A 12,474-nucleotide genomic window follows, 5' to 3' on the forward strand; every position below is an offset into this window, starting at 1 on the left:
AGCAGGCTTTACAAGCACAAGCCTCAATTGGTAGCTCCTATCATAAACATGGTACTTATTGGAGTAAAGGTCGTGGTGGCCAGAATCGTGGAGGCGCTGAGCAAAACAACATTGGTTCCAATCACAATCCAAGTTCAAATAACTCTTGGCGCGAAGGACTAGAAGGCATGTATAATAAATCAAATGTGGAGTGTTATAACTGCCATAAACGCGACCATTATGCAAATGAATGCAGATCAAAAGGTGATAATCATTTTGCCAATTGTGCTCAAGAAGATAGTAATCACGAACAAGATGAAGAGGATCATGTAGTACTAATGGCAGCCACATCAAATGAAACTCCAAACAATCAGAGTTGGTATTTGGATACAGGTAGCACGAATCATATGTGTGGTCAGAAAGAGTTGTTTGCAGCTTTGGATGACTCATTTAGCACACAAGTGAAATTCGGTGATGGCAAGTTTGTTCTGGTAACTGGAAAAGGGTGAATTCTTATTACATTGAAGAATGGTGATCACAGGTACATCTATGATGTTTTCTATGTACCTGATATGAAAAGTAATCTGTTGAGTATGAGACAGTTGGCCGAAAATGGTTACGTTATGCACATAGTTGAAAATAAATTCTCAATTTTTGATAAAAAAAAGGTAATTTGATTCTTAAAACCTTTTTATCAAAAAACTGCATGTTTCCAGTAGATATTCATATGTGTGATTTCAAGTGCTTGAATGCAATCGTGAATAATGAATCGTGGTTATGGCATTTACGCTTTGGGCACTTAAATTTGCAGAGTTTGGAAAATCTCTCCAAATGAAATTTAGTGAATGGTTTACCCCATATTGATCACCTTGATCAATTGTGTGAGACTTGCATTTTTGGAAAGAATCACAGGATACCATTTGTTAAGGAGCCTTGGCGTGCGAAATTTGCTTTGGAGCTTGTTCATACAGATGTTTGTGGCCCGATGAACATATCATCAATTGGAGGTAATAAGTATTTTTTAACCTTTATTGATGTTTTTTCAAGGAAAACATGGATTTATCTATTGAAAAGCAAGGACGAGGTATTCCACTGCTTTAAAATATTTAAAGCATTTGTTGAAAGACAAAGTGGCAGACAAATTAAGATGGTGCGTAGTGATGGAAAATGTGAGTACAAGTCTAATGAGTTCAAGAGGCACTGTGAAGAACTTGGGTTGCAACATAACATAACATGTCCCTACACACCTCAACACAACGGAGTTGCCGAGAGAAAGAATAGAACAATCATGGACATGGCGAGGAGCATGCTTAAAGCGAAAGGTATGCCAAATTATTTTTGGGTTAAGGCCGTAACATGTGTGGTATATTTGATAAACAGATCACCCACTCAGAGTGTTCCTAACACAACTCCAATTGAGGCATGAAGCGGATTCAAACCTAATGTGTAGCACTTGAAGGTATTTGGGTCAATTACTTATGCTCATGTCCCCAAGGCAGCAAGATCGAAGTTGGATGATAAGGCAGTGAAGACCATTTTCATTGGATATAAGCATGGAGGATACAAACTGTACAATCCAATGATAAAAAGAAGGTGATTATCAGTCGTGATGTTACATTTGTCGAAGATGAGGAATGACAATGGAATGTAGCAGTTGAAATGGATTCGAAAAAACGATATATTTACGTTTTGAACGATGATGTGGAAAATGGAGTCACTCTTGAAGCACCTGTCGTCAAACCTGAAGTTGTAATTCAACCTGAAGTTATAATTCAACTTGAAGTTGCAACTCCAATTGCAACTATGATGGAGCGACCAAAAAGGCAACAACGACAACCTGTACACCTTCAAGATTGTGAAGTAAATCTTGATGATGAAGTTGATGACAATGAAGATTTGGTTCACTTTGCTTTTCTTGCAGATTCAGAACCCGTGAGACTTGCAGATGCCATTCAACACCCCAAATGGCAAAAGGCTATGAATGAATAATTGATGGCGATTGAGAAAAACAATATCATGACTCAAATTGGTTTTAATCTAGATGTTCCAATTAAGATTTATGTTGACAATGTCTCTGCAATTAATCTTGCAAAGAATTTGGTTTTTCATCAAAGAAGTAAACACATTGATATTCAATATCACTTCTTGCGAGACCAAGTTGGGAAGAACATGATCAAATTGGAATACTGTAGATCAGAAGATCAGATTGCAGATATTTTCACTAAGCCATTGAAGATCAATGCTTCCATCAAGTTAAGAGATCTGTTGGGCAGGAAGGTTGTTCCAAATCAGAATTAAGGGAGGATGTTGGTTATTAATTCATATTTTATTATTATTAATTCTGATTTTATTACCCTTAAACTATTTTACCGTTATTATTGCATTAATGGTCAGTTTACAGGCATGTTAGTATTCCTATTTTATAGCTTCCAGTAATTGTAATTTTATTATATATATTATTGAAGTAAATCAAAATGTATGAGATCAGTTCAGCAGGTTTGCAATTTCGTGCAATTACCTTCAATCAATTTCTACAACCTTTTGCCTTCTCTTATTTCCTTCAATTAGTTCCTACATATTCAAAATTGGATCATCCATTTTGAAACACTACACTTAGATAAGCTCCACAAAGAAAACATGTGGGCCAAAACATATAGATATTGGTCGGAATACCATCAACGGTGGATAGTAATATGGACTGGTAGACATAATTGTCTCATTGAAAACGTCCAGTTTAACGATAATGATCTTTTGCATGATACAACATCATACATGCAATGGTAAATTAACCATACTATTCATTACATACCGCCTTAAGAACCCACATCCAACGATGATGTAAGTCAACTAATATTTACCTATTACTTTTAATCATGTTATTGTCTTAATGTCAAAATTAGCATTGTTTTAAAACAGCAGGCGCCACAAGAGCCCACTCAACCCCAACCGCAATCGCAACCAACTTATCATCTTTTGAGGTTTGCTCCTTACACTCGTGGTTTCCAGGTTGGTCAGTCGAGTCAATTAGGTCTCCAAATGCATAATCATTATTCCTTTTTTTTTTCTTCACAATTACAGTTTTCTCATATATAATTATTTATATCGAATATGAAACAATACAATATTAAACAACATTTTTTCTAAAACAAAACTCCTACATAAATTTATTATCAAATAATCAAATCAAAATATTACATAACTTAGTACCATTCAATACATAATTTTAATTTATTTTAACAATAATTAAATAAATTTTACTATTTACATCAAATTTACTTACTATTTGCATAAAATAATATTATAGACAATAAATGTAAACTAATATTGTTTATGATAATATTTTTGCTAAATCACGTATGTAAATATAAAAAGAATTCCCCAATACAAAACTCGTGCCTAGTTGGAACAACTTTCGTTAAAAGTTTATTATACTTAAGTCGTGTCTAAATGGCACAACTTCAATTCAAACCAAATTACACAGAAGTGTGCCACTTAAGGCACAAGACCGTATGATGATGATATAACATCTAGCGCCTTAAAAGTTAATATTATAAAAGCAATCATTTTCCCCAATCCTCTTTCCTAAGTCAATTTCCTTCTATCACATCCTTCTAACTCAACATCTTTACACATAACAGTAGATTAAAATATCAATACGAGTATGAGACGTAAGACTTGGGTAACATACTCCTAGTCCATGCTCACATCTTAAGTTGTGCCTCACAAAACATATGTTTTACGTCTGCTATTCCATTTTGGAATACAATTTTATTTCTCTGCTTCCAAAAATTCAAAATCACTACAACCCACATCCCGTTCCATATTAAGTTACCTTTAGAATTAATTTATGTAGTACAAAACATGCTAAAGTGTTCCCTAGGTTGATTATGATCTTTAGTGGCTACCCTCCCTATTAAGACTCAACCATGCAAAGTATTCTGCACCAAGTAGGGTTTTAATTTTCTACAAGACTGAGAGTATATCATCATTCACCCCCTGACTCCCCTGTTTTATTACATCATAAGCTAACTGCACCAAATACTATCCATTTTCACTATGTTTCCAAATCCATTTATCTACCCTGTCTAAACTAAGGTGAACCTTTTTAAATCGTCCATGATTCTATGCACTAAATGTTTCTTCCACTTGAATCACTCTTTTCTCTATACTATCTACCAATGCCAGGTGTTATTGTCCCAAAATCTTGCTTTAGATACTCTCATAGATTTAGTTACAACATTTCCATACACTTTAGGCATCCTTGCCTTAATTGCAATCTCCCCTAACCAGTCTCATCTTTCAAAAAATTAATATCTTTCCCATCTCCCACTGCACAACCTATATTCTCATATAACCAATTGCCTTTTTAGTTCTTACTTATGTTCTGAATGTCCCTCCACCACCTAGATTGTTTTTGACTCATTCTTTCCCTCATACTCCTCCAATAGCCATATTTAGATTCAATCACCTATTTTCTAGAACTCCTTTTCCTCTAAACCCAAGCTTTAAATCTATTTGTCCAACAATGCAATGTTAAAAGTGTTTTGATCACCCCAAGCCCCCATCTCTTTTTTTACCTACAAATATCCTCTTATTTCACCCATGATATTGACAAGGTGATCCTTTGACATCGTTTATTTTTCTCATTGTTGTTGAGGGTTTGGCAGGAGTAGTAAGACATGCAGAAGAGAATGGCCTAGTAGACAATATTGAGATTGGTGAAAGGAATACTAAAGTGAGTATGTTGCAATATACTGATGAAACGTTATTCCTCAATAAAGCGAATATGCAAAGTGTGTTGGCGGTTAAGACTACTTTGATGTGTTTTGAGCTTGCTTATGGGCTTAAAGTGAATTACTCTAAGAGTAAAGTAGGAGGGGAAGGTATTAGTTTTGGTTAGGTTTCGAGGTTCGCCTCAGTTCTAGATTGTGATATCATGAAAGCCCATTTTACTTACTTGGGTATGAAAGTAGGAGGAAACCATAAGAGACTAGGTTTTTGGGAAGTTGTGTTTAAAAAGATTGTGAAGAGATTGGGGAGGTGGAAAGAAATTTTTTTTGTCGATGGTAGGGAGAGTTTGTTTGATTAAATATGTTCTTACTTCAATCCCCTTGTTTTATCTCTCCTGTTTTTTTATGCCTGTGTCGGTTATGAAGGAACTGGAAAAAATGATGAAAAATCTATTGTGGGGATGGGGATCAAAGGGGCGAAAAATAGCTTGGGTGTCTTGGGATAGGATTTATGTGTCTAGAGAGGACGATGAACTTGGGGTAAGAGACCTAAGATCATTTAATATTGATTTACTAAGTAAATGAATTTGTCGTCTCAAAACTGATATAAGTGGTTTATGGAAAGAAATTTTGGAATCTAAGTATGAAGGCTGGAGGGGGTTAAAAAGTATAGTCACAAATAATAAGAAATCTCTCAAGTGGAGAGATCTGAAAAGTGTCTGGAATTCAAAAGTGTGGGGGTGTGATATTGAAGATAAAGTTGAGTGGGTGATGGGGGATGGGAAGGAAATTAGGTTTTGGGAAGATAAGTGGGTAGATAATGAAACTTTAATGCATAAATACCCAAGATTGTATTCGGTTGCAGTAAATTGTGGTAGTACTCTGGTACATGCAGGTAGGTGGAATAATGGTAGGTGGGAATGGAAGCTGGGGTGGAGGAGAAATTTTTTTGAGGAAAGAGAATTAGGTCATTCAACTGATGCTTTTGTTGGACAATAAAAAGGTAGTTGAGATAGGGGAGAGTATTGTGGACAACTAGAGTTGGAGGGGTGATAAACACTTGGGTTGTTTTGTGAAATCTGCATATAATTTCATAAAGATAGAGGTGAGAGAGGAGGATAGGGCTCCATATGAGAGGTTTTGGGAGGTAAAGGTTCTCCCAATTGCACAAATTACAGTTTAGAGGGTGTTGAATAATAGTATACACTGGTGCAGAAAGACAAAACAATGATGACTATTTTCAATTTAAAATGGCGGCTATATAGCCCCATTTGATGTATATGTAGTCTTAAATCGAAGAGATAAGAAGGTGGCTATTTAGCCGCATTCGTAAATTCGATTTATAAATGCGACTATTTACCATAGTCGCATTTATAAATCACATTTACGAATGACGTTTAGGGTTTCTTTTCTTTTTCACTGTTGTTTGGGTTTCTAATCAAAGTTCTCAACTTTGATATTTTCCGAAGAACATGTCATTATTTTAGCATTTCTTTTGATCTCTTGGTGCATCCATATCACACCTCTTCACATTCTTAGTATTTCATCCCAATCTGAATTTGAATATGAATCTGACATGTTTTGAATAAAAAAAAAAATACAAATAATGGATTGATATTGGAAGGCCTGATAACCAAGAATATAAATAAAAGTCTAGAAAATGCAAACAAAAATTTCCCAATGAAACGCAAATATACAATGGAGCAATGCGACAATTGCGACGAGGAAGGCGCAATAGAAAGCAAACAAAAACCTTCCCAATTAAACAATGACCTTAGCAATGGCATGAGACAAAATATAAGAGAAATGGAAAACATACAAAAATCAATGGTGAAAAAGAAGAGAGGAAGACAATGCTTACCAATGGCATGAAGACAATGCAAAAAAGAGAGGAAGAAAAGAGGAAGCATAGTTAATGGAGGAAGCACAAAAGAGAAACAAAGCACGAAAGAGAGGAGAATATGAAAATGTAAGTGGCGCGCTTCTGAGTTAGGGTAAAAAAGGTTTTAAGAATGCGGCTATTTGTAATAGCCGCTTTCTTATATCAAGCGCTTTGATTTAAGAATGCGACTATTACAAATAACCGCCTTCTTAAATCAATTTAATTTCAAAAATACCACTGCGTTTTGAAAGACAGCGTCTGACCGTAAAAACTCATTAAATAATGGGTCGTTGTTTTAAACTTTTGTACTAGTGATCGCAATAAAGGATAATCTGTTGAGAGACGAGGAGTTTTACTGGTAAGTAAGCTTGTGTGGATTGTGTGGTGAGGAAGAGGAGACTATTTGTTATTTATTTTTTAAGTTTAAGGTTGTGTGGAGAATTTGGGGTTTTTGTTTGTCTTGGTTGAGATGTTTGTCGGTGAACCACTATGACGCTATGGTTTACTTCATGATGTTTTGCCCTACAAATGTTAAAGGTCCGATATACATAATCTGGGGAGGGGTGTGGATTGCAATTGTAGGTGAAATTTGGAAACATCGGAATATGTGTGTTTTTAAGAATGAGAGAGTTGATCATATAAAGGTGTTTGCGGTGACACAAAGAAAAGTCTGGGCTTGGATTACTAGTAAAGACAAAGATGCAGAGTTCACTTATTCTGATTAGTGCTTGGAACCTTTGGTATGTATGAAATTTGTTAAATAAATTTGCTCCCTTTATTTTGGTATGTATTTTAGGAAGAAAGAAGTTGTGTGTTTTGCAGGTTGGTTTTAAGCAGTCTATCCCTCTAATGGAGTGAGGGGTTATTATGCAATAGGAGCATTTGTCTTTTACGTTAGAATAAAGAGACTTTAAGGAGGAGAAAAAGTAACATGAAAAGGGATATCTACGATTTTTTGGTTGAGTTCGTGGTAAATTAAGGTGTTGTGCTATTTGTAAAGGGGATTTTTAAAAGTGCCTCTAATATTGGAGGTTAATGTTTGGTGGTCTGATTATGTTTTTATGTTTTTCAGTGTCTGATGTGTTGTTATACTCTGGATATTGCCAAGAGCGAGCTTCTTTGGTTATGTTGTTTTTAGGTTTAGGGATAGTTGGTAGCTTTTGTTGGGAGCTTAGGATAGGTTGAGGTGTGAAGTCCTATCTTATTCATATTTCTTGTATAAGAGTTGAGTCACCCCTTAAGTGATCTATATTTATTTATTATTTTTTGCTGATAATTTTTTTAAAAATAAATTATAAATAAATTTTTTCAAATTCACAAAAAAATAATTACATAAAGAATCATTCTTCTTGTTACACAATATTTTCATTCTCCCCCTCAATTGTTTAACTCATTCCATATTCATCAAATTCACTCAAAGAAGATACTTTTTTTTCTCATCACAATTTCGGCTACTCACATCTCTCTCTCTATATATATAAATAGATATATTATTCTTGTTGTGGTTCTCTTTAAACAATGTATTGCATTCCAAAAAAAATGTAAAGATCAATCTTATTGAACTAATGATTTCTAAGGTAGACATTTTTTAATTTATGTTTTTATAATATTTTTATTTGTTGTTTATTTTTTGTCACACAATAATATTTATCAATTTCAATCATATAAACCTTTGATCTATCCATTAACCCTAATAAATTTATCTCTTTTTTTTTATTCCTAGTTTGGTTTCATTTGAAATATTTTTCTTCTTTTACTATATATAATTTTTCATCTTCTCTTTTAACAATTTATGTCGTTCAGTCAAGTTCACTCAACTCATCAAGTTCACTCAACTCATGAGGAATTTTCCCTTTGAATTTTGTTTTTTAAAAAATAAAAGATGTCATGATTATAAAGAAAATTCAATTGTATATAATTGTTATTTAATATCTTGCTTTTTCTGTTTTGATGTTTAAACAATACGAAAGCATATATAAATTCAAGTACAAGTATACATGACAACACTTCAAAAAAATCTTTTAATAACAACTAATTTTAGAAATTAAAAAGATTTTTGTCACTATAGTGACTAAGTTATATAAAATAAAAAATTATGAGTTTTCAAAAGTTCGAAACTAATTTAGAATACAGAAGTTAATAACTAAAACCTTAATAGTTAATGTTGGATACCAATTTATAAATTATTTTATCAATTTTTATAAATAATAAAAATTATTTTAGATACCAATAATTTAATTTATAAAAAATATCTAACTTACTTCGTATAATGACTAATTATTATTTTTTATCTAAATTAGTTGTTATTAAATGATTTTCTTATAGTGTGACTAGAAAAATATTTTACCAATAAATTTCTTTTTTTAAAAAAAAATATAAACATTTATTTCTCATGAATAGCTAGGTATATGTTTATTGTCATTCTTTCAAATTTATTGCCTTTGCTATTAAATAATTGTACCATTTTGTCAATACAATATAATATAAAGTTTTCTTAAAAAAGTGATAAAATACATGTTATTAGAATCCACACTTAAAAGGATACTTTCGGTAACTTTGTAGGAGTAATAAATTAAAATTGAATTTTTTTTTCAAGTTTTCATGAGTGATATCTATTTTTCTAGATGTTTTATTTCAATGGTATAAATAGTTAAAAAAATATTTTCTCCAAAAGTCTACATTATAAAGTCTCTTTTATCATTTCCAATCTTTTGTTGTGTTAGCATTTCTAGCTTTTCTAAAACTTCCAATAGTAATTTACATATTTTTTCAATTATACTCTAATTAAGTCTATATTTCATAATAAATTATTAATATCTTTGATTTTTACAAGAGCTTTTATTGGGAAGTAATGAATACTATATATCTCTAACAAAAATTTGCATTAAAATAAACACTATCTAATAAAAAAATATAAAAAATATCATGTTACACACTAGAACATTTACTTTTATTAGTTACATTTATTAAAAATATTGCTATAGATAAATTTTATACACTACAGTAACATTTCTTTAATAAATGTTACTATAAGTAATATCAATAGCAATATTATAATTTTTTTCAAATAAATGTCACTATAAATGAAATTAATTTATTGTATGATATAATTTTAATAAAAGGTTATTAAACATTAAAGATAAATATTTCTTAAAAATATAACATTATTGATTTTTTAGCAATATTAATTTTAGAATTATTTATATTAATAATAAATAAGAATACTTTATCTTAATTTTATAAAAATTAAACATTTTAATCTCTATGAAGAAACTTTGAACAAGCAAAATACTAAGAAAACCTAGGTGTTGAAAAGGCAGCAAGTAGTTGAGAATAATAATGTGACCATAGGACACGTTATAGCAAAAGAAAAAACCATAGCACACGTTAAACTTTTGAAGTCTTTATTCCATAATAACTTGACTCATAAAGGGAACATAATTTAGTGGATCTGGGTCCTTTAAGTCTCTGTTTCTTTGAGTCTATTGACTATGACTTAGGAGGGACATGAAATAATTAAAGAAGATGGTGTGGTTGAGTTAATATTTGGAGGGATTGGTAAGGTGAGAAAAGTTCTCTTATTGACTATACTTTCTGCATGTTGAAAGTGAGCTGGTTCTTGCAAGTTTAACAAATAATTTTTCTCTCAATCTGTTATTCATCCCTGTTTATAATTTTTTTATATTATCGATTATCAATAATTACAAAAAAAATCATTAAAGTTTCTTCCTTGTTATCTGATTATTTTTAATAAATTTGAATTAATTACAAAAATATTAAAAGAATGCTCTAGGAAACTTTGAAGAGTTTTCAGGTCCCCAACATTTATGTTCACACACCTTCAAGCAGCTATAAGTAGCTACCATCTCTTGCACCTTAAACCAAACCAAACCAAGAAGCTAACACACAGAAACAAACACATAAAGCCCTAGAACATGGAATCCCCAAACAAAGCCTCACTCCTCTTATTCCCTCTCTTATTCCTTTCCCTGTTCAGTCATTCCTATGGTGCAGGAATAGCTGTGTATTGGGGCCAAAACGGTGGAGAAGACAGCTTAGCAGATACTTGCAACACCAAAAACTTCCAATTTGTGAACATAGCTTTTTTGTCCACATTTGGCAATGGCCAAACCCCTCAACTGAACCTTGCAGGCCACTGTAATCCCCTCAGCAATGGTTGCCAAGGGTTGAGCAGTGACATCACAACATGCCAAAACGGTGGAGTCAAAGTGTTGCTCTCCCTTGGAGGAGGTGCTGGAAGCTACTCCCTCAACTCAGCTGAAGAAGCCAATCAACTTGCAACATACCTCTGGGACAATTTCCTTGGAGGACAATCCGGTAAGAGTGATCATTTATATATATTTCTACTCCTCATCAATGATAATATTATAAAATTAAGTACAAAGATTACGTGTATGAAATAATTTTATACTTTAAATTATTATTAATATAGTTTTTAAGATTTTATCAACTTAAACTTAATAAATTTTTCATTCAATTTAATTTTTGATGGACGATCAATACCACCACATTCAAGGATAAAGACAGGAAAACTCTGTTTCACTGTCACTTTATTCCACTTCTACAATTTATCATTAGTTACACTTTCTTGTTTAACCTTGTTTCTCTAAAACATAATCTTATTTAATCTATCAATGATATATTCATAACTTACACCACATTACAATAGAAAAAAGAAATAATATTTTATTGACATAAATTTTTTTTGAAATTATATTATACTATATCACAGCTATCACAATTGTAAATTTATGTTTCTTTTATTCTGCAAATATAAACTAATGTTTTTTTCAATTATGTGGTTTTCAAAATAACATTTTTCTTTAACCCCATCTTAAACTCTCCATCCCTTGTTTTGCGTTGCATTGTTTTTTTAGTGCAGAAAGAACACAAACCAACAATAGTTACCTTTTATTGGTATATACATTTATTTTTCTTTCTCTCAATAAGTGTTAAATTATAGTAGTATTAGGTTTTCACCATTTTGTTTCCTTGGTAATTCAGGATCAAGACCATTAGGAGATGCAGTCTTGGATGGCATTGACTTTGACATTGAGTCTGGTGGGGGAGAGCATTGGGATGAACTAGCAAGGGCACTGAATGGCTTCAGTTCACAAAGAAAGGTGTACTTGTCTGCAGCCCCACAATGCATAATCCCTGATCAACAGTTAGATTCTGCCATCAAAACAGGGCTTTTTGACTATGTGTGGGTTCAGTTCTACAACAACCCTTCATGCCAATACTCTAGTGGAAATACCAACAACTTGATCAGTTCATGGAACCAGTGGATCACTGTGCCAGCCTCACAAGTCTTCATGGGGCTTCCTGCATCAGAAGCAGCTGCTCCAAGTGGTGGTTTTGTGCCAGCTGATGTGTTAACTTCTCAGGTTCTTCCTCAGATAAAACAGTCTTCAAAATATGGTGGACTCATGCTCTGGAGCAGATTCTTTGATCTCCAAAATAATTACAGTAATCAAATTATTGGCAATGTTTAATTAGTTAATACTCAAACACTGCTTAAATAATTAATAGTCACCACTTAGTGTGCTGTGAACTCAATATACCATTGTTGTAAAACTTGGCTTACAAGTTACAATATAATCACTCAGTAATAAAAAGTTCATTTCTGAAGTGTCATTTTCAACCTTTCTTACGTATAGAAGATTGTGTGCTTCTTGTAGAGAAATTCTTGTTGTATTTATTATTCTACTAGTTTTCTAACCCATGCTAATACGGGACAAATGTGTTGTTAAAGGTTTACAATGTTTTTATTTTATTCAAAACATTTATAAATTATATGAGAATTTATGTTCAATGTTTTAAAAGAGAGTTTATTTTTATCAAAGCTTTCCTTCTAAGTAG

General features: G+C 32.4%; 1 protein-coding gene across 1 annotated transcript; it reads left to right on the forward strand.

Annotated features, from left to right (window-relative positions):
• The first annotated feature begins 10,456 nt into the window (after positions 1 to 10,456).
• LOC137837558 (acidic endochitinase) lies at positions 10,457 to 12,243 on the forward strand. Its single transcript, XM_068646583.2, has 2 exons — positions 10,457 to 10,929; positions 11,617 to 12,243. The coding sequence occupies exons 1-2, from the start codon at positions 10,527 to 10,529 to the stop codon at positions 12,105 to 12,107; spliced, it is 894 nt and encodes a 297-aa protein (XP_068502684.1). The 5' UTR covers positions 10,457 to 10,526; the 3' UTR covers positions 12,108 to 12,243.
• Positions 12,244 to 12,474: the final 231 nt, after the last annotated feature.

Source organism: Phaseolus vulgaris, chromosome 4 (genome assembly GCF_051622355.1).
Source record: "Phaseolus vulgaris cultivar YP4 chromosome 4, ASM5162235v1, whole genome shotgun sequence".
NCBI lineage: Eukaryota > Viridiplantae > Streptophyta > Magnoliopsida > Fabales > Fabaceae > Phaseolus > Phaseolus vulgaris.